Source organism: Tachypleus tridentatus, chromosome 13 (assembly GCF_004210375.1).
Source record: "Tachypleus tridentatus isolate NWPU-2018 chromosome 13, ASM421037v1, whole genome shotgun sequence".
NCBI lineage: Eukaryota > Metazoa > Arthropoda > Merostomata > Xiphosura > Limulidae > Tachypleus > Tachypleus tridentatus.
Window position 1 is genome coordinate 233,146,559 of NC_134837.1, and position 24,249 is coordinate 233,170,807.

Consider the following 24,249-nt stretch of genomic DNA (forward strand, 5'->3'; position numbering starts at 1 on the left):
TTATTCTATTCATTTAAGATAACTGTAATCATCATAGTTGGCATTCTGTAAAGCCTTTAAAAAAAATCAATATCTGATCTTTGGTAAAGAGACCAAAACTGTACAGTGTATTACAAGAGAGCAATAACTAATGGTAAGTATAGAGAGATAACTACCTTCTTTGACTTTTGGTCAGAATGTCCTTCAGTATACCTTAAAAGTTTACTAGCTTTATTACTAGGAATAGAATACTGCTCTGACAGCTTGAACAACTTATCTACCAGTATGTCATTTTGCTTTTTTAGTCACTCTTTTAAATTGCTTCCACTTGAATAGCTGACATTATCTGTGCCTCTAGTAGTAACTTGAGTAAATTTGACTTTTACTTTATAGTGATTATGGAATGTAAGAATCTATATGTTATTAAAATATACATTTTAAGATTATCTATTACTTGATGGCAAATTATAGAAAATATGCTAAACCTTTCTTGATGGGTTTGGTATAAAATATACAAGTTTGTATACACATTTGCACATGTTAAGTATTTATACAGTATGTGTATCTTTACAAAATGCAGTAAACTTTTAATTATTACATGTCTTTTGTAACAAAAAAATCAGATTTTTTAATGCATTATATTTACTAAAGATTTGTTTGTGGAAATATTTAGTTTGTTTTGTTAATAATTTGAGTAGGAAGTGATTTTTTATGTCATAATTAAAAACTATTCTTCATCCCCAAAATCTCCTAAATACATTTCATTTCTTTGGTTTTAGTAAAACTGTATGTTTTCTCTGTTATTTCTCTACCCTAAGTATATTGGGTCTGTCAGTTTGACTGACCTTATAATCACTCAAAAATTAAAAAGTTATGTTTTTATCATTCTAGGACTGCAAATTACAACACAAAAACACAAATGTTTAGTCTAAATAGCTTAAATCTTTTAATATTATACAATTTTTATGTATATTAATTATTTTTCATATTGACCTTACCTTCTAGTTGTGCCTGGATAATGTTACAGAAGTTGCAGTGATATGGCACATGCACACATATTACAGTATCTAATAATATAAAACTGGCATGTACAAAGCTATCCACCTGGCTGCATTTTAGTGGATTAATATTTTGTAAAATACAGTTGCATTTCAGTCATAATACAGTATATATACATTATTGCAATTTACAACCAAGTTCTCAAACTTACTTTTGTTAAAATCTAGAACAATAAATCAATATAGCAAAGAATTATCTCTTGAAGTTATGAAATTTATAGGCTGGTACGTTTTATCAAATTTTGCATCTGGAGGATGGGAAGCAAATTCTTTTTAGGTTTTATATATGCATTTGAAATAACCAAAAATCGTAAATCACTAAATTAATATTATAGGATTCTGCTGTAATTTATCAAACTTAGTAACAAAGCTGTATTTGGCTTAAATATGAAATTTCAACCTCATTAAAGTGTCAACTTACCCTCTTTGAATTCAGAGTGAAAACAAAGGATCTCCCATAAAAATAATTTGCAATGGCTCAGAGAAACACATGGAGAACATTCTTAGCTTTTGGTTGGTTATTCACATGTCACACACAGAAGTAAGTTTATGTAACCTTGAAAAATGGAAGTAGGTGGGTAGGGCCACTGTATTTGATTCAATACATGAAACAGTATCTCAGCAATGTTCTAGGCTGTGAATACTAGTAATATGAGTTCTTGATTCTTAAGAAATTATGAAGTTTGTATTTGGAGATCACAAATCTAATTGGAACCAGCCCTGCATACAACATATCATGTGACACACAAAATTCTGTATATATGTGCTCTTTCAATATTTACTTTTAAAGTAAGAAATTAACTAATGTATAATACTAAAATTTGAAGTATAATCTACACTATGATACCAAACTTATTGACAAATTTATAAAATAGTGGTTCAATATCATTTTGAATACAAATCAAATGTTTTGACATGGCCTTTGACCCATGGTGATAAGGTTAATAGGCAAGTGGTTTAACAGTTTAGATGAATAATCTGAAAGTACACCAAACAATTATTTGAGTGCACAAAAATAATGTTAGAGTTTGAAACTAGCTCTATAACACACTTTATTTAAAGTTCCTTTTTTGTGTTACAAACTAGCATGCTTATTGGAAATAAGTTTTCCATGCTTTTTTTTTTGGGGGGGGCATAAGTTGTGCCCCAAAATACTCCATGAATTAGATTTATTTATTCTTTAATTGTGCCATTAGTTAATCGTACTTTGAGTATAAAATCATATATGTAATGTTTTGTTATGCAAGCCCTTCAAAATTGTTTTAATGTCAGAGAGATACATAGAGAACCCTTTTAATGAGTTGTTGTGTGAGACAAATGAAGGAAATCCAAGTTGCAAAGATATATACACTCTGTCTCTTCATTGGTTTGTAGTTTATCAATCATGTTCAGTGGATACACAGAAGTGGTTGCATATGGTCGAGAGTTGTTGGCATCTGATATCTTAGAAAGTGATCAAGAGTTTGAAAGTGCTAAGCTGAGAGGGAAAGGGGACTATTCCTTTGGTGGTGGTGATACATTTCCAGTGGAAAGGGAGGATTTTATTGTGATTGCAGAGTGCTCAGAAGTTTGTGGACCACTTCCTTTGGTAAGTAATCCAGATATGAGATATTAAGATAATAGATACATTATAATCCATATTTCATAATTTTTTTTTACTGAAAGAGTAAATTTAAGTGATCATGTTTCATTGTCCTAATACCAGCAATTTTAAGTATACGCTGTTCAAAAGTATTTACCAAATGATATACTTACCTCTTGACACAAGCAGTCATTTCCCACATGTCTTCCATTGAGATTTTGCATGTGCCACTAGCCTTAAACTATCTTCTGTCTAAGATGTTATAATATGAGCCATGTTAGTGCATGATGTAGTCATTAAGTGACAGTAGCTCCCCACCATTAAGAGGGTAACACATTCTTTATCTTTGTTAGGTTCCCATAAACACTTGTGTATGAAATTAACTTATTTCTTAATTTCAGCACTGTCTTTAATGAGCATGCTTCAATTTAAACCTAACCAAATTTGATTCAGAGATTTGTAACAATACCCATTAATTCTCAAGTGATAGTGACAAATACCTCCTCCTAAAATTCTGATAGTGTTGCTTACACAACCATTACTTTGCCTGTTGCCAGTAGAGGCTTGTTGACTGTTTGAACCAGTTACCAAACTGGTTACCACCATAGTTCATTGGGACATGGGTTCTTTGGTGTTTTTCCTGCATTTTCTCTCTATCAATATATAAGAAGTGTGGTCTCTTTTGAACTCATCTATGAGAATGACAAGTTTGATTGGCTTTTTCCATCTCTTGAAATTTTAGGATCCTCTTCACATCTTGAGGACAATGATCCTTTTCTAAATACCTATGTGAATTTGATTACTTAAATCTGTTCTTTACTTTCTTTTTCTCCTGTATCTTTTCATTATTCTCATTCCTCACCCTATGGTGAGTATTTTTTTGTGTTTATGAATGACCAAGATGGACATCACCAATGCTTATAAACACATACCTATCTTTACATGGTCATATTTATTTCTTTGGTTCATCCATCATGGGGTGGTTTACCAGTTTTGCATCCTACACTTTTGGGCTTACTTCTACCCCTAATGTTTTTTGTCTGGTGGTTGGAGTGTTTGCTAACCATATTTATTCTTTGGGGATGTGATTCTACCATTAGATGGATGACTGGTTTCTTCTTACTCATTTCAGACTGGAGTTGGCTAGCCATACTTATCAGCTTATTCAAATGGATGCTCAAGTAGCCTGGTTAATCAATTTGGAGAAGTCCTTCTTCTGTCCAACCCAGTATCTTGCTCATTTAGGTGCTTTTTCAACATTCATCTTAGTCTGGTCCAACTTTCTTTTATGCAACTTTGTTTCAGGGAATTGTCAGTTTGCTATGCCCTTTCAGCACTCTCACTTTCTGCTTGCAAAGTTCTATCACTTTTGGGGATGTGGTCTTCAATGATATCACTGGTCCACCTTGGTCATGCACATAATACAATTTCTCTTATGGGTTCTTCATGAGCAGTGGAACCTTGTTCAGGGTATCTTGGCAGGTCTCATTACACTTTCTCACACCCTGATGGACAATCTTCTTTGGTAGCTGGAAAAGGCCCATTTGTTGGTGGACATCCAAATTTACATCTGTTCCTGGTTGCATTCCTTCAGGGCTGGGGTGTATAGGTCAATCATCAAGAAATTTTGGATCATTGGTTTGTCAAGAAGTCCTTACATGTTAATGTCTTTGAATTTATCACAGTCTATTAAGCTTTGAATTCCCTTCTATTTCTTGCCAGACATTTTCTGGTGTTTATTCATTCAGACAATTCTACTCTGGAAGCACATATCAATCACCAAAGATCACTCTGTATTTGAACACTGAATATCCTGTATTGGGCCCACATCCACCAAATTTATCTCATTATGTGTCATGTCACATTCTGGATGTTTTCACTCTAGGAGATTGTCTTTCCTGCTATGACAATACTTATCTGATGGAGTGGTTTTTAGATCCTCTTGTATTCTGGTGGCTTTATTCTCTTTGAGGTTTTCCACATAAAAATACATTTGCCACAGCCATCAATTACATATTATCCCTTGTTTGATTTGTGGCACTTCATCCTCAGGCTCTGGCTCTGTTATTTATGTTTACCCTCCCAGCTGATATACTTTATGAAGTGGTTTCTCTTATCTATACCACTGCTGAGTCCTTTTAATCCCTCCTTATTGGCCAGCTCAATCAAGCATTTCAAGATTACAGCAGCTGTATCTTTTCCCTCCAGTTCCTCTTCCCTTGTCTCCCTTTCTTCTTTGTTAATCTTAGTCAACAGTTCTACATCCACCTATTCACGTCCTTCATTTTTCCCTCATATTGCTTTCTTTTTGACACATTCCACATGTTCTTTTTCGATGGAGGTATATCATTGCAAATGGAAGGTGTTCCACAGTTGATCTATAATTTGGGGATTCTTCACTGACTGACGTACCATGGCTCATGTGCCTAAGTTTCTCACATATTTTTTTTTTTTACTGCAGATCTTCAGTTTCTTTGTTCTTAAATTATTTATCATGCTTCTTTATCTCGTACCTTCTGTTTTTCCTTATACCATTAAGTTTTTGCTTTCCCTGCCCTTACTGTGTTAATGCATTCCTTGCAGATTTGTTATCTCCCCAGGATGGTTAGTCTTTCAGATTCAGATCATAATGTGGTCCTAAATTCCCTTATTTCCCACTGGCATTTCATATACACTTTACCACTCTTCTGCTTTATCTGGATTATTCCTTCCTCCTAAAGACCTCAGTGACTATGGAGGGTAACTCTTCCTTTTCGTCTATATCACTTCTTTCTATTTTTCATCTTTACCTTCATTCTGCCCCTCAGTGTGGATTCCTGTACATAGTGAGGGGACCTCTCAGAGAATGTTCTGTTCTTTCAATTTACCTCCTCTGAGATCTAAACATTCACCCATGTGTTTGCCATGCATGGTAACCTGTAAAGGAGAGGAGAGGATTCTGATGGTTGAGGTGTCCAACCCTAACACACAACTTTGGCCTTGAATTCCTCCAGACAGGCAGCCTTGGGATGGCCTCCTAGGGTTAACCCAAGTACCAGTGTTGGATGTTCTCAGTGGGTCTTGTGGACATTGTATCTGATGCTGATATTTCTGTATAGTGCTCATAAAACCCTGGCATTGCTGCAGTGTCCTAGTTTGGCACTGTAATGTGTTCCATTGTAGGGTTCCATGGTGGGTGGAGTCAGTGGGTACTGAAATATTCTTTCTTTATTATGGATCCTCCAAATAAAAACTGAAATAAAATAGTGAAAAACAGCCCATATGTAAATAACCACATCTTCAACATCTGTAACACCTATACCTCATTTTCTGATACCACATTCTCTTTCAAACAAACCTTCAGGGAAAACGTTTCTGTTTTATATTCAGAAGGAACTAGAGGGACGTGCTAGCTCTCCTAAGTCAGTCCAAAAGCTATGCTCTGGTGATATATTGGTAGAAGCATCCACTCCAAAGCACAGTGAACTCCTTTTGTGTTCAAAGGCGATTGGGGATATACCTGTTGAGGTTACTCCCCATGCTACTTAGAATTTGTTATGAGGAGCTATTGTTGAGAGGGATTTGAAGAACATTTCCAAGTTGGAGATCCTCCCTGGTTTCTCTACCCAAGGTGTTTCTGCAGTGAAGTTTATCTCCACTTGCAAAGATGGAATTAGGATGCCAACCAGTGTCCTTATTTTGACATTTACATAACTGTGTCAACCTGCCACCATCAAAGCAGGTTATCTTAATTGCAAGGTATGGCCATACATTCTAAACCCTCTCAGATGTTTCCAGTGTCAGTGGTTCAGTCACTCCAAGACATCATGTCGTGGTTCCTTGACGTGTGTACGTTGCAGTAGCAAGGACCACAATGCCTATGAATGTGAAACAGACCCTCATTTCTTTAATTGTAATGGCTCTCGCACATTCTATTTTCATTCTTGCCCTAAGTGGTTGGAAGAAAAAGAGGTGCAGCATTTGAAAACAATTCAAAACATCACTTACCCTGAGGTTTGAAAGTTACTGTTTACTACTTCACCTTGGATGTATGCTGCTACACTTTATTCCACTACTACAGCAGGAATGCAGACAAATCTCTCCATGTCAACAAAAGAATAGTTCTAAAACTGTATGAAAAGTCTTTTGACCTCCATGGTTAAAAAAAGTTGATGAATCAACATCAACACCCATCTCCGTCTTTAACACTAATTTCAACAAACCCCAAGATTCACTTCCTTTGGTTTTGGGTATGGGCATTTCCTTGGGTACATCTTCTTCTCCTGTCCCAAGATGCAAAACGATCATTCATTTACATCCTCTGTTGCTGGAATTTTCTTCCAACAATAGTGACTTGCCCAGATGACCCAGGGTAGGATCCAGGGAGATCATTAGATTTCCCTTGATTAAAGAAAATAAAGAAAGAAGACATGGTCAAAAACAGAAAGGCTCTCCATCCTGTTTGCCTACACATAGTTAAAAATGGTCACTTTGATACAATGAAACTGTCAAGGTTTATGTTCTAATCTGTATGACATCAAAGTGCTGATTGCTTCTTACCATTCTGTATGTCTTTCCTTACAGGAAACATTTCTGAAACCTGCCAATACAGTCACATTTCAGCAGTTTTCTTTGTACAGAAATGACAGGTTGTGTGATGGATAAGTGCGTGGAGGGGTGGCACTGTAGGTTGATCAGCTTGTGCCTACCCTGTCTTTGCCACTAGACACATCCTTGGAGGCTGTAACCGTCAGCATTTCTGTGGGTCGTATCATCACTGAAGAGACCTATGATCAGTCAGACCTTGATGCTCTCACTGAACTGTTGTTGTCTCCCTTTTTGATCCTGGGGGATATTTAATGGACATCATCCCCTCTGGAGAAGTGCTGATATTGATGGAAGGGGTTGCTCTGTAGAGTGTATATTCTCAGATCACAACCTTTCTCTTTGCAACTAGTTCTTCTACTTATTTTCATGCACCTAGTCAGTCTTTTACTGCTATTGATCTCTCAATATGCTTCCCTTCACTATTCTCCCACTTTTCAGTGGTAATTTTGAGAGAGACTGGTTGTGGTAGATGCCACCCATCCCGAGAGCCCAGGTAGAAGCTGGATCAAGCCAACTGGCTCTTTTTTACTGCTCTTGCAGAACTTGATTCTGCCATCATCTGTAAGCCATCAGTAGATGACTACATGGCAGCAGTGATTGACTGTATTATACAGGCAGCTGCTCAAACTATTCTTAAAACCTTGACACATTTCCCATGATATCCTTGTCTATTGAATTTTGCCTGCCACATGGCACAAAAGGATCTAAAACAAGCCTGGGATACTTTTCATAGGTATCCCATACTCTTGAACCACATCTCTTTCCAGAATGCCTGCCTATATGCTTGGCAAGTAAACCATCAAAGCCAAAAGGAATATTGGATTAAATTTACAACCAATATTTCTTCTACCACCAGTTCCAAAGTCATGTGGTACAAGATTTGAAAAGTCACTGGGCAGTATAATTCTGTCCCACTTTCGATCTTCTTCTCTGATGGTCAGGAAGTATCTGATTTCCAGATCTTTGCCAGTACTCTCCGTAAAAGCTTTTACCAGGTATTCAGAACTTCTGCTTCATCCTCCTCCTTCTTAGCCATAAAAACTTGGACTGATCATCTTTATGATTATAATTGCTTCTTTACACTGGTGGAACTCAAACTGGTCCTTCATTGGTCTGGCAGTACATCAGTTGGAACTGATGATATACACTAAGAGATGCTGTGCCATCTATCTCCTGCTTCTCTTGCTATTCTTGTAATTGTTTTTAACTGGATCTGGCAGGAGAATGTTTTTCGTGATGCCTGGTACTACTTTTCTCTCAGCCTGGGAAGGATCCCAAGATTCCTTCAAACTGCCATCTAACTGCTTTGACGAGCTGTCTTTGTAAGACCTTAGAGAGGATAATTAATGCTTGTCTTGTTTGGTTCCTCAAATCAAACAACCTTTTCTCATCCACCCAGTGTGGGTTCCAACAACAATGCTACAGCAAGGACCACCTGATTTGACTTGAAATGTCAATTGGAGAAGCCTTTCTCAAATGACAATTCCTTGTATCAATATTCCTTGACCTTATGATACTACATGGAGGTATGGCATTTTGTGAGACCTCCACTTATATGGGTTATGTGGCCATTTGCCCATTTTTTATTAAAAAAATTATAATGGACTGGTGATTCCAAATTCATGTGGGTTTGACGCATTCCAGTTTTTTTCTACAGGACGTTGGAGTTACACAGGGCTGTGTTTTGAGTGTCAGACTTTTCAGTATAAAGATTAATGACATCACTGAACCACTGAACAACTCCCTCTGACTGTTGCAAATGGGCTCTATGTTGATGACTTTCATATCTCATGTCAGTTGGGAAACTTGAGGTATATTGAGCACCCAGCTATAGACTGCCCTCAATCGTTTACTGAAGGTGACCACAGCTAATGGTTTTAACTTCTCTTTCTATCTAGAACCATTTGCTTTCACCTTTGCTGCCAGTGGTGTATTCAACCTGATCCTGAACTCCATGCTGGTTAAGTTGTGCTTTCCATAGTCCCTGAGACAAAGTTCTTGGGGCTTATCTTTGACTGTAAGCTGATCTTTATACCACACATCAAGCAACTATGAGTCAAATGTACAAGAACACTGAATGTCCTCTGTGTCCTCTCTTCCACCACTTGGAGAGCAGGTCAAAGTTCTGTGATAAAGATATATTGTGTTCTTATTCGATCCAAACTAGACTGTGGGTGTCTGGTCTATGTCTCTGTCGGGACTTCAGTTCTGCATTGGGGCTTTCTGCACTTCCCCAGTTCAGAGCTTGTACACAGTTTCATGAACCTCCTCTTCACCTCTGCCATTTGCAACTGTCTTTACTATATCCTTCAAAACTTTAATCCTTACCATAGTATCCCATCTGGGGATGTGTTTTCCTTCCTCATTGGGCCATATTTGTTCAGAATAGTCAATCTGCCATTGTTTATTTTGACCTTCATATATAAGCGCAGTTGGATGAATTGGGTCTGTCCTTGGATGACATTGCTGTATCTATTGGCCTGCCCATCTCACCATGGCTTATTACCATTCCCAAATGTAACCTTTCTTTGAGTCATCTGAGAAAAGTGGATACTCCTGATTGGAATAATTATCTTTTATATACTGAACATCTTTTGAACCATCCCTCCATTCCCCATTTATACAGATGTTTCAAAATCAGGAGACTCTGTGGGCTCTGCCATGGTTTGTTGTGGTTCGGTGGTTGTGTACAGTTTTTGTGTTCACTGCTGAACTGTATGCCATTTTTCTTGCCCTGGATTACTTAGAAGCTAAGCAGTACTCAAATTACCCTATTTATAGTGACTCGTCTAGTTTTCTACTGGCTCTGGAATCGCTTCACTTTAGCTTTAACCCTGTTCTTGCCAATATTCAAAACTGACTTACCGATTTCTCTTTAACATCTACTTCTATCCAGTTCTTCTGGATACCAGGTTTTGTTGGTATTTGCAGGAATACTCACTCACACTGCAGCTAAGTCTGTCTGCTCTGGCTCTGTTACTGCTGTGCCTGTTTCATACATGTCCTATAGTCCTGTATTCAAGGATTGCCTCCATGCCAGTTGGCAGCCAGCTTGGAGTGAGCAATGTGAAAACAAGCTTTTCCAGATAAAACCCTCTGTTGTACTTGTTTCTGTAAAGAGAAAGTTATCCTAATTGGACTATGCATTGGTCACAGTTTTTTAACTCATCATTTTATTTTATCTGGGACTTATGTACCAATGTGTTGTCTGTGTGACACTTAGGTCATGATAAGCCACATTTTACTGTCTTTCCATCCTTATGACTCTCAATAACAGCACTGTTTTAGACATGTTTTGTCTTAAGGTTTATCTCTAATGTTGGACTGTGTTGTTGGTGATGGTGACACTATTCACCTTACAAACGTTTTGTTTTTTAAAGGCCATTTCCTTGATAATGCTATTTAAGTTTTTAATTCATAAATTATACTTTTTTTTTCAAATATGATTCCTTTAAATGAATTAAAATACAATTAGTTCGATATGAAATTAGAAAATGTCCATAATGTTAAATAATTAGGAACCAGGACTAGAAAGGCCAACTTCAGGTGACTGACGCTGATGTTTGAACTTACCCGTTAGTCATCCTGGTGAGTTATAATAATTAAAATTATGCTACAGAAAGTCTTTTAAAACTTGTATTACTTTACTCTCTCTCTTACTGCTGTAAACTAGATTTAAAAATTGGATTCAATGCTATTCAATTTTTTAATTAAAAAATTAAACATTGTTTTGTTTGATCTTGATTTCTTTTTATGAATTTTAATAATTTTACTTGACTTCTAATTTTTTTATTGGATGTGTGGTGGAGATAGCCTAATTGCTTTGAACCATAAAATTCAAAACCATCTTTTATCCTGATCACGATAGACTTCTGTGTCCTGTCCATACCCTTTGGGTCCACCAGTTGGGTTCAATGTTCAGTTCAACTGGCATATTCCTCATCTTCTCCCTACATGAATTTGTTTCAAGCATTTTCTCATTTTTAAACATGCCACTTTTTGTTTGTTTTTATTGTATAGCCATCTTTTCTTGATACTAGGTGTCAGGTCCTCAGATTGATAGATCTAAGATATTACATGTGTCATGCTTTGAAGTTGGAGTGGTTCTTTTTTCTCATCCAATCTCTTGAATTTGAAGTGAAGTCAATGTGATTCTCATCCTATACCCACTTGGATGTTAATTCCCTCTAACATGGATTATGGATGTAGTTAACTTATTGTTTATGGTCCATCACATTCTAGCTATTCTACATCAAGAAGTATATCCATTAATTTTTATACTATGTAGGATTGAGTTCCATATCCATTTAAGGTTTGGGATCATTATCCTGCCACATATTTCTCCCACTTTTGTGCTCCTCTTTTTTCCCACCTTTATTTCCTACACATTTTACAGATGGGTAAAGAGTATACCTGTTTCAGAAATGGTTCATTTCCTCTCATTAGGTCAACAGATCTGACAATCTTTCATTTCCAGGGATATCTTTTAGATGCTTTTGGAAGTTACTTCTATCATTCTGTTCCAGGTAAGTACCATATCAGATGTTATTTTCCAATACAGATTTCTCTTAATCTGTGTTTTTTAAATACAGAATGTTGAGTATGTTATTTTAAGATGATCTTTAATATACAACTCAGCAATTTGCATAACTGTTACAGCCAAAATAATGTCCTGATGTAATGATGTGTATCAGAATTACATTTTGACATTGTTTAGCATTTCATGGGTAATTTGGTCACTGTGAAACTTCTTTTTTCATAACGAGATGTTTGGATCAGGAATATTCTTTGTATCTAACAGCACTGGAGAACAAAGGAATATGAATCAATTTAGGAAACCAGGATCATCCATAAAGAATCTTGCAAGAAATAGTACCTTAGCCATGGTTGGAAAAGTATAGTGTCTTTGGTAACTGTATAGGTTAGTGACAAAAGCCATCCAAATTTCCCAGGCAACAATATGCAACATAATCAAGAAGTATCACTGTCTGGAAAAGTAACAAACACCATATGTACACAAGCTGTTTCCATAATGTATTAATTGTAATGTTGCTTTCCTCAGTTAGTTGGAGAATGAAATGGACATTAATGCTATTCTTTATGAAAGATACTGATTGTAGCACTGTGAACTTGTATGGGTTCTTGAAATTTGAGTGGGGAAACTGTTGGACACCAGATGGATTATGGAAATGCAGCAGGAAGAGTGGTGTGCTTTATGAATGAAAATTTTGTGAAGGCTTTTGCAGAGTAAATTACACTGCAGATCTTTTTTCAAGATGCATGGTCATCAGATAGACCATGATCATACGTAGTTACGTGGACTTTGATGATTTAGTGAAGCTCTCAAATCCATTTACTATATAACATTGGCAACTTCTGTGTATTGGTTATAAAAACATATTAACTTCAGATGTTTTCCTTCTACATCCTTCTTAATTCATTCTTTGTGGCTTTAAATCAATGGTACATAATTTTGTAATTGATAGATAGTCTGATAATTTCTTATAGAGCAAACATTAATAAATACCAGGCTTCAGGTTGCCATGGCAACTCAAAATATAATTTTGGTGCTTTATTTATTCCTCATTTTATTCATGCATAGAGCCATGCAAAATAAAACTTGAATCTTGAATAGTTTTAGATCCTTGGAAACGTGGGACTGTTTTTGCAATCGATGAGCCCTAAATCAAATTTTGCTTTTATTATTCCTAACATATTCAGTATTGAATCTGCTCTTTGGTATATAGACAATTGTTTTTTTGTATTGCCACATTAAAAAATAAAAAGCAAATTTTATTTCTAATGGTATTGTATTAGTGAGTGCATATCAAGAATATACACAGTTCTCTACCTGTTAATGACTTATTACTGATGAGGAGTAAAGTTTTTACCAGCTAAAGATGTATATAAGAGCACTATGTAAGTACTATATGATACATCATTTTAGTGTAGTTTGTCTGATTTTAGTCTGAATATGAACCCCAACTCATATGAAAAAGTAATTTTAGACTAATAACTTTGTAGTTAAGACTTAAAGAGGAAATATGTTTGCTTGTTTTTATAACTATTCATTTTTGAAATAACTGAAAATGTAGACTTATGAACAACTGTTTAGGTCCTTTCCAAAATTGTTATGGCATTTTCCCAGTAATACACTCTTTAGAACAATATCTATTTAATTTAAAAATGATTGAAAAAAATATTAAACACATGTGTAGATGTGATTTCATAGGTAGTGTTATAATCACGAGCCTGATGGATTTGAAACAATTTTTTGTATGTGGGAATAAAAGTCTAACAGGCTTAGCTCAAGCTCATATTGAAGAGAGTACAACACAGAAGTAAGTTAAGAAACACTAGACTTAACATAATTAAAATGAAGTGAACATTGATACTGATATGAAGCAAAATGTAATTAATTGAATATTGATACCAAATGAAATACAAAACTGTTGCTGTCAAATCACTGATATTAATTAAAACACAAGGTTACTGAACATAGAGCTCATCAAATATAAATGCAAGACAACTGAAGTTAGAACATACTCATAGGATGTAACACAAGACTGATGTTCTAAAAAAACAACAAAAATCACCAGTATTATTGTAAAAACACCATCATTGATTCCAGAAGACACTCATATTGAAGTGTATGTTCTTGTAGCAAAGCTACATCAGGCTATCTGCTGTGTCCACCAAAGAAAATTGAACTTTTGATTTTAGCTTTGTAAGTCTAAAGACTTACAATTGTCCCATCGAGGAACTGTCATATTGAATGAAACATAAGACTGATGTTCTTGAAATACATTGGTATGAATGTAAACACAAGACTGTTGAACTCGGAAGACACTTGTCGAATATAACACAAGACTAATGTTCTCAAAATACACAAGAATTAATTTTAAAAACAGACTTTCAAATTCACAAGACACTTGTATTGAATGAAATTCAAGACTAATACTATTGAAATGTATAAGAATTAATGTGAACCCAAAAGTGTTGAACTTGGAAAACACTCGTAAATGTAATGAAGGACAAATGCTCTCCAACACACTTCTGTAGATGCAAACACCATTAATAAACTCATGATACTCAACTACATCAAACTATGACTTCTTTTTTGGCAGTATTTGTATTTTAACATTTAATTTGTGCTTTTTCAAATGGTTTATTTTGATATTTAATAGGATCAGTCAATGAACTCATAATACTTGTATTTGAGGAAATGCAATAATAAAAGATTCTGAACACTTATATTGGATGAAACAAAAACTATTTATTTTTGACACTTGTATAAAAGGAAAGAAAAGTATTGGATCTAAAATGGGTAAATGAAAGGAAACAAGGACTGGTGGATTAAAAATTCTTATGAAAGGAAACACAAATATGGAGTTAAAAAGAAGCAATACAATGCTAATTAACTTAGAACATTTTAGTATTGCTTATAATTCATTAAGTATGTTTTCATTTTAGATAACAATACCAGAAAATGGAGGTGATGGTGTTGATCTGAATGAATTTGTTGTCAGAATTTTGTCAGCTGATTATGAAGGACTCGGATCGTATGTATACTTGTGTTATACCTTTCCCAGTTTGTTATAAAGAAAGAATGTCTACCTTATGATAACACTTGGATTATTGGTTTCTTGCTTTTTGTTTCATCTAACATTTTTTTTAATTATTTGGAATTTGTCATAATCATAAATTATATCTTTAAAGTAGTAAATGTTTTTAGTTTTTTTTCAATATTTTGAAAAGCCAAAGAATCTTTTGTTCCTTGTGTAGTTTTGTAACTTTTGTTATTTGAAAACTAGCTTTTCAGATGTGAACAATTTTAATGCACAGTCAAGTCTATTTTTTTTTATTAGTTTGAGTTTTTATGTATGTCGTTTTGTTACCTTGTAGTCTTATGCATTATAGGCTATTCATCTTTTTTTGTGGCCTTTACAATTGAATCAGAAATCACCTATTATATACACTGTTTGCATGTGTAACTTCCCAAGTTTACATTGTAAAGAAAATTTTTTCTTTGGTTCATTTCTTCAGGTGGAATTTTATGTGTATCAATGACCAAATGCCCTTTAGGAGAAATGGTAATGATAAAAATACACACTTTCAAATCACAACCTTTTTACTTACCTTCACTTTATTCAGTATCATAGTAAAATTGTATCTTATATATGTATTAACACTTTCAAAATGGGTTAGTATATTTTACTAAATTTTGCAACTACAATATAAACATGGTGATAGATATATTAACATTCTGAAAGTACTTACTCTATCTTATATTCAGTAAGCGTCAGTTTCCATATTATAACTTTTACTGTGTTTTGTGTGCCTTAATGAAATTTGTCAAACTTATTTGTCAGTAAACATCATAAGTGTTTTGAAGCCAAAAATCAGAATCTTTAATTAGATATAGTAATTAAACATTGTTTGTAATTTTATAGAGCTGAAGTGTTAACTACTTTGATTGTAAAGTGATTTTCATGTAAAGATTAAAATTATTTTCCTTCAGACATTTATATAAACCTTAAAACCTGCTAAGTAAATATCATAATTTTCTTCTCAGAAAACTTTTATATTTTATCTGTTATTTTCTGCACTATATTTGTATATAGATTCAGTCAATTTGACTGGCCTCATGACCACTATAAAAATGATGAAATAAATCTGATTCCTGTGTGGTACATTACCACTGCTCAGTTGAATATCTGCAATGTTTCAGTGTTGCTCTCATTGTGCTTAAACATTTTTACACATGCCACAAGCCTTTTATTTTCTGATTTCAGTGAGTCTCTCATGGAAATCATCATGTGACAACCCTCCACCAATAAGAGTGTAACGTAATCTCTTGAAGCATATGACTCTCTTTATTCAATTCCGCTGAACTATCACCTCTCATATAATAGTACTTGTGTTCTAACTTTTAATTTGTGCTCTTTCAAGTGTTTTGTTTTAATATTTTTCTGTATCTTTGTATTACGTTCTCTCAACAGGTGTACTTTTTATTATACATTAGTGATATTGGTAACTTCTTGAGTTACTCTGAAGTGGATTTATTTTACAATTCTACCAAGTTGTGGAGCGTATCATTTCATTATAAAAAGTTCTTATTGTTTCTGCCAACACAGTGCATTTTACATCATGAAATCTACATTACCACTTTGGAGATTATATGTTTCATTAGCACATTTACTCAGGCTTCATATCATACTATACTGCAGGAAGATTTTTCAGCTTTATTTTATAAGGAGATTGATAATTTAATGAACTGGCTTTTATTGGACCTCAGCTTGAGTTTGGGAGCCCACACATTTGAAATACAATCCCCTGACTTTGGAAAGATAAGATGTTACACTGTTATGGTTTTTGTACACTTTTATTATTATTATCATTATTTAGGTTCCATAACACAAGTTTCATTATATTGGTTAATACTCATGGTCAAGTTTAGGTTAGTCATTAATCTTTGTTGTAATTTTTCTAATATACCATTTACTTAGGTTTACCATGGTCTTTGATATTTTAGGATTGCTTGTAATTCATCTTACTGTTATATCTATGATTAATTTCACTATACAGTAAAACCTGTCTAAGGTGGAAACTGCATAGGGTGGAAACCTGTACAAGCCAGAAATATCAAAATTTTGCAGCATTATCTTAAGAAATTTCTTATAAAAGGCCCTCTCTATGCAGAACCTGTGTAACGTGGACAGAAAGTTATCTTTCACCTACCTGATCTATCAGCAAGTGGGATTAGAACCTGAGTAAGGTGGTAAAAATGTTTTTGATTAAATATTAATTCTTATTTAATTAATGATTTCTTTAAACATTAATAAATTATCAGAAATTTTGTTACAGTAAGTATTAGTTAAATATATTCTGTTCTTTCTTCTTCCATCATTATTTTTGCAGTTAAATTAGATTCATGATTTGTAGAAATATATTTGTCCTTTAAGTGCAAAATCCTACTCTTTAAATAATTCTCATGAAAAAAATAAATTTCTATCTTTCCTAATTTTAAAATTTAGGGAAAATTACCATTGGTAATAGGTAAAAGTGACTATCTGCACTGTTTCAATAATTTAAGGAAGAATCAACTTCCTGTGGAATGGAAAGTGAATAATAAAGCATAGATGACAAGTGTTATATTTGAGGAATTTTTGAACAAATTAAAAAAAGAATGGAATACGAAAATAGGAATATTCTACTTTTCCTAGATAATGCAACTTCTTCAACTTTAAGTTGAACTTTGAAATGTTCGTTCAGTCTTTCTGCCTCCTTGTACAACATCTGTTCTACAGCCTTTAGGTAATGGAATTATACAGTGTATAAAATTGAAATACAGAAAATTGATGCTTCAGCATATTATTACAAACTTGGACAACTATAAAAGAGCATCTGAAATGACCATGAAAATTGACATGTTTGATGCTATTGCATTTTTAAGTCATTCAGTCAAATGCATAAAAGGTGAATGCATAATAAAGTGATTTTGAAAGTGTGGATTTATTCTTGATAATGGCAGACATTGTGGATAAGCTGTTTGTTATGATGATTTTAGTGAAATCCAAACTCTGATTGAGAAGATTGATGCAGATGATTCTGTGAATGCAGAAAGTTTTGTGAACATTGACAAGAATGTTTTAACAGAAACTGATGAAATTGATTTAAAATCCATAATAGAATCAGAAGATGGTAACAGTGTGAGAGATTCAGAAGATGAAAAAAATAGAAAAGACAGTGAGGAAATAGAAATTCCTTCTTCATCGCAAGTGTTAACTTATATTAACACTATCAAATTATATTCAAAAATGAAGGAGGAAATAAACATGAAAAGGCTGTAGAATTGGCATTCTATTTTAACTACATGAGAAAGCCCATCAAAAAAATGAAACAGTTGAAATTGGATTTTGTGTACTTGTATATATTTTGAATGTCGGTTTTTGTTCTTTTTCTGATAAATATAGCATAAATAGTATAATAACTTTATTCACAGATGTCTTATTTCTCTTGAGTCAAGCAAGTATAATGTTCTGCCCAAAAATTATATATAATTAACAAAATGGATGTTCGCTATGTCTAAGCTGGAAATTTTACATCGTTCTGTGTGATTACGCTTTAGACAGGTTTTACTGTATTTTCTTTTCTTCCATATATCACTTCATATAAATAGGTTAATGTTACTACATCGTTCCCTAATTGTATGCAGTCACAACTGTTTCATTTTCTTTATTATTTCTCTTTTATCCTCTTTCTATTTATTTGGTTTATGTGGAACATTTTTAGAGTTAGAGTCCACACAAACTTATCTTGATATTGCATATACTTATTGTTTGGTTGAGTTTTTCTTTCAGTGCTTAGTGTTATTCTTTGTTATGTATTGTTGAATTAAGCTTCACACATGTTTGTTACTTTCGAGTAAATCAATAAATAAGTTAAATATCTTGTTATATTAGGCTAAACCCTATCATTATAGATCATGAGTTAAAGACTATGTCATTGTGGTTGTTGACTTCCATTCAAAACTTTATTGAACAACTATTTTATGAATTTATTTCAATAAATTTGGCATCAAACTGTAGATAATAATACAGATTTTAGTATAAAACATTATTCAATTTCTTAATTTAGAAGCAGATAAAAAATACACCTAAATATCAATTTGTGTGTGTCGAATGGTATATTGAACGCAACACTGGTTCAAATTAATTATTTGTGGTATCAAAACACAAAGTCAATAGTTTTGTACAAATTAGGAACTCAAGTTATCAATGTTAACAAGCTAGAATATATAATAAGAACTTCATATCCTATCTGTTTGCTGAGATATTGCCTATGTACTGAATCAAACACAGTGGCTCCACACACCTCTTTCCATTTTCGGAAACAACCCCTTATATACACTTACTTATGTATATGACGTGTAAATAACCAATTGAAAGCTCACATTATCCCACTTGTAACTTTTTCAGCCATGTTAATGTGTTAGGGCACCATTATACTATTTCAAAACAAGATTTCAAGGAGGTAGGTTGTGTTTTGTTTACTCAAAACTTTATGTTTTTTACACTGAAATACAGCTAGTTACTCAACTTGATAAGTTAAAATAGCATTCTGTGGTATCAGTGTAGTAACTTATGAATTTTTTGGTTATTCAAATGTATGTACAAAACCTAAAAAAAGTATTCCATTTCACATCATCCATGTACAAAATTCCTTAAGGCTTAGCAAATTACAAGAAACAGTAACCAAGTATAAAGGTCATAACAAGAAGGGATAATTGTTTGTTTTACTTTTTATTTGCTGTTCTGTATTTTAAGAAAAATAAGTTTAAGAACTTGTGTGTAAAAAGTGATAATGTATATACATATAAAATGTATTATAGCTGAAATGTAACTGTATGTTACAAAATACTAGTCCATCAAAACACAGCTAAGACAGGCCACTTTGTAAAGACTATTTTTACAATGCAACTTTTGTAATGTTAGCCTGGCATGACTGGAAGGTTAGCATAATAAAAGTAATAAATATATAATGTTATGAATTGGTTTAAGGCTTTCCACTCATAATCCAAGGGTCGTGGGTTCAAATCCCCATTGCACCAAACATGCTCGCCCTTTCAGCCATATCTTTGATTGCATTTTGGTAGGCTGTTTCTGCAGGAATAAGAATGCCCACAGTATATGTTCTTTGATTTTTTTTTTCACCACATAATTAGGTACCAGTTTTGTGCCTTGACCTTTGGAATTGTTTTGGTTCCACATGTCTTTTGTGGGGTGTTTTGCATTTACCTGACTTTACACATTCTATCAACAACATTCATTGGATGTCTGGCTTTGGCTAGCTCATTTCAACTGGGGCTTGTTTGATACATTTTTCCTATTATATTCCTCACATTGTAATCGCTTTGGGGGTGTAATTTTAAACATCTACTTTACAGGGGACATCCATTGTTCTCCTGAAATGCAATCAAAGATGTTTTCAGTTATTCAATTTTGTTACATTGAGTTTTACTTTTCATTATTGTCTATATGCATTAATAGTTCTACATATCCCCAAAGGCTTCAGGTTTACCATTTCCTCCTCCTCTTTTGGATTGTTTCTTTTCTCTGATGCTCATCTCCAAATGTGGGGTGTGTGGTTCTATCAATAGTAAGCTTCAGGATAATGGTCTGCAGTGGAAGAGTGTTATCTCTTTCACACTTGGACACTTCTGCCAGTCCAAGGTGCTTTAATTCACATTTTTCTTGTCTGGTATCCCTTGGTGTGGATTCCTGTACATTGTAAGGGGACCTCCCAGGGAAGGTTCTGTTCTTTCAGTTTACCTCCTCTGGGATCTAAACATTCACCCATGTGTTTGCCATGCATGGTGACTCGAGAATGGGAGAAAAGGATCCTGGTGGTTGAGGGATTCAACCATAACACACCACTTTGGCATTGAATTCCTATAGACAGGCAGCCTTGGGGTGGCCCTTCCTTGGGTTAATCAGTTGGTTCACTTGGGCAGTGTTGGATATTCCCAACAGGTGTTGTGGACATTGTATCTGATGCTGATGTTTGGGTATAGTGCTCCCAGAAGCCTGGCCTTGCTGTAGTGTCCTTGTTTGGCATTTTAGTGCATCCCCTAATAGGACTCCATGGAGGGTGGGGTCAGTGGGCACTGAAATATTTCTTTTTTATTATGGATACCCCAAATAAAAACTTAAATAAAATAGTGAAAAAACAGTCCATGGGTAAATGGCCATGTCTTGAAGATTATGAGCAGCAATCTTCAACATCTGTAACACTTGTTGTACCTCATTTTCTTATACTATGTTCTCTTTCAGACAAATCTTTAGGGAAAATGTCTCCCTTTTTTATTCATAAGGGACTGGAGGGACTTGCTGGCTTTCCAGAATCAGTAAAGAAGCTTTTATCTGGTGACATATTGGTGGAAACATTCACATTTCAACACACTGAACTCTTCTTGCATTCAAAGGCAATTGGGGATATAGCTACTGAGGATACATCTCATTCTACTGTGAATTCATCATAAGGAGTTATTGTTTAGAGGGATTTGAAGAACATCCCTGTGTCAGAAATTCTCGCTGGTTTCTCTACCCAAGAAGTTTCTGCAGTGAGGCATATCTCCACTCGCAAAGATGGAATTACAATGCCAACCAGTGTCCTTATTCTAACATTTACATCACTATGTCCACCTGCCACCATCAAGACAGATTATCTTAATTGCAGGGCATGGCCATACATTCCAAACCCTCTCCAATGTCTTCAGTGTCAACAGTTCGGTCACTCGAAGACGTCATGTTGTGGTTCCTTGATGTGTGCTCATAGTGGTGGCAAGGACCACGATGCCTGTGAGTGTGAAACAGACCCTCATTGAGTCAGTTGCAATGCCTCTCGCCTGTAATACTTTTGTTCTTGCCCAAAATGGTTGGAAGAAAAAGAGGTGCAATGTTTAAAAACGATTCATAATATTACTTACCCTGAGGCTCGAAAGTTGCTGTCCACCACTTCATCTTGGTCATATGCTGCTGCACTTTGTTCCACTACTAAAGTGGGAGTGCTGATGGATCTCTCTGCACTTCCAAATGAATTGTTTTCAAACGAAATGAAAAGTCTTTTGACCTCCATGGTTAAAAAAGTTGATGGCTCAACTTTAACATCCCTCTCTGTCCCTTACATGCATTTCACCAAATCCTCAAGATCCACTTCCTTTAGTTCTGGGTACAGGCATTTCCTTGGGTATATCTTCTTCTCCCACCCCAAGATGCAAAGTGGTCGTTCGTCACATTCTCAGTCACTGGAATACTCTTCGAACAACAAAGACCTGCCCAGTCAACTCAGGGCAGGTTCCTTGGAAGTCAATAGACCTTCTTCAAATAAAGACAGTAAAGAAAAAAGATGAGGTCATAAACATAAGGATTCTCCACTCAATTTGCCAATTAATAATTTAAAATGGCCACCTTAATACAATAGAACTGTCAAGGTTTATGTTCTAATCTGCATGACATCAAAATGCTGATTGCTTCCTACCATCCTGTAGGATGGTTTCCTCCTTACAGGAAACATTTCTGAAACCTTCCTAAACCTGTCACCTTTCAGCAGTTTTCTTTGTACAGAAATGACAGGTTATGTGATGGATGAGTACATGGAGGGGTGGCCCTGTTGGTTAATCAGCATGTGCCCACCCTGCCTTTGCCACTTGACACACCCTTCAAGGCCTTAGCCATCCATGTTTCCATGGGTTATACCATCACTGTTTGTTCTTTCTACCTGTTGTCTGGAGAGACATATGATCAATCAGACCTTGATGTTCTCATTGAACAGTTGATGTCTCCCTTTTTAATCCTGGGGGACGTTAATGGACATCTTCTCTGGGGAAGTGCTGATATTCATAGGCGGGGTTGCTCTGTAAAGTGTATGCTCTTTGATCACAACCTTTCTTTTTTCAATACTGGTTCTTCCACTTATTTTCATGCACCTAGTCAGTCGTTTACTGCTATTGGTCTCTCAGCCTGCTCCGTTTTATTATTCTCCCATTTTTCGTGGAGGGCTGACAATAATCCATGAAGCAGTGATCATTTTCCTATAATTTTAAGAGAGACTGGCTGAGGTTGATGTTAAGTGACCTTGTGAGAGCTGGATCAAGCAAACTGGCCCTCTTTCACTGCTCTTGCAGAACTTGATCCTGCCATTGTCTGTAAGCCATCAGTAGATGACTGTGTGGCAGCAGTAATTGACTGTATTATACAAGCAGCTGCTCAATGTATTCCTAAAACCTTAACACATTTTCCATGATATCCTTGTCCATGGTGGAATCCTGCCTGCCACATGGCATGGAATGCTCTAAAATGGGCCTGGGATACTTTTTACAGGTATCTCACAATTTCAAACTGCAGGCCCATGCACATCCTCTGTGGGTAAGACGTCAGAGTCAGAAGGAATCTTGGATTAAGTTCACAACCAGCGTATCTTCTACCACCAGTTCCATAGTTGTATGGGACAAGATTTAAAAGGTCAGTGGGCAATATAATTCTGTGCCTTTCTCGATCTTGCTCTCTGATGGCAAGGAAGTAGCTGATACCAGGAGCATTGCTGATACTCCAGGTGAAAGCTTTTGCCAGGTATCTAATACTTCTGCTTCTTTCTCCACCTTTTTGGCCATCAAGACTCAGGCAGAGCAATCACCTCTTTCTTTCAAGGTGATTATCTCTATCACTACAATTGACCCTTTACACTGGTGGAATTCAAACTGGCCCTTCAATGGTCTGGCAGTACATCAGTTGGACCTGATGATGTACACTATGAAATGCTGCACCATCTATCTCCTAATACCTTTCTCTAAGCCTGTGAAGGATCTGAAGATTCCTTCAAACTGTTGCCCAATTGCTTTGATGAGCTGTCTCTGTAAGACCTTAGAGAGGATGGTAGATGCTTATCTTGTTTGGTTTTCCAAATCAAACAACCTCCTCTTGCCCACCCAGTGTGGGTTCCATCAACAAGGCTTTATTGTGGAACACCTGATTTGACTTGAAACATCAATCAGAGAAACCTTTCTCAAATGACAACATCTTGTATCAGTATTCTCTGACATTGAAAAGGCTTATGATACAACATGGGGGTATGACATTTTGTGAGACCATATGTATAGGTTACGTGGCTATTTGCCCATTTTTATTAAAATTTTTTTAATGGACAGGAGATTCTGAGTTCGTGTGGGTGCGACACTTTTCCGTTCTTTTTTACAGGAACTTGGAATCCTTCAGGGCTGTGTTTTAAGTGTCACACTCTTCAGTGTAAAGATTAATGTCATCACTGAATAACTCCCTCTTGCTGTTGCAAATGGGCTCTATGTCAACGACTTTCATATCTCATGTCATTTGTCAAACATGAGGTATATTGCAGCTACAGACTTCCCTCAATTGTTTACTGAATTGGACCACAGCATATGGCTTCAACTTCTCCTCACTAAGTTCGTTTGCATGCAACTTTGCTGTCAATGGGGTATTCACCCTGATCTTGAACTATGCATTG

General features: G+C 35.2%; 1 protein-coding gene across 5 annotated transcripts in view; it reads left to right on the plus strand.

The window, feature by feature from the left end:
• The window catches only part of LOC143240424 (uncharacterized), a 101,121-nt gene that overhangs the window by 7,316 nt on the left and 69,556 nt on the right, over window positions 1-24,249 (plus strand). For 4 of the 5 annotated variants that reach the window (XR_013021757.1, XR_013021758.1, XM_076482840.1 and 1 more), the window contains exons 2-3: window positions 2,412-2,625; window positions 14,680-14,768. Coding sequence is in view for 3 of the 5 variants with exons in the window: in XM_076482840.1 (XP_076338955.1) it covers window positions 2,422-2,625; window positions 14,680-14,768 (293 nt within the window). In the remaining 2 variants the exon portion in view is untranslated. Of the gene's footprint in view, window positions 1-2,411; window positions 2,626-11,652; window positions 11,733-14,679; window positions 14,769-24,249 lie in introns of those variants that run through there. The other variant, XM_076482842.1, reaches the window with a different exon arrangement.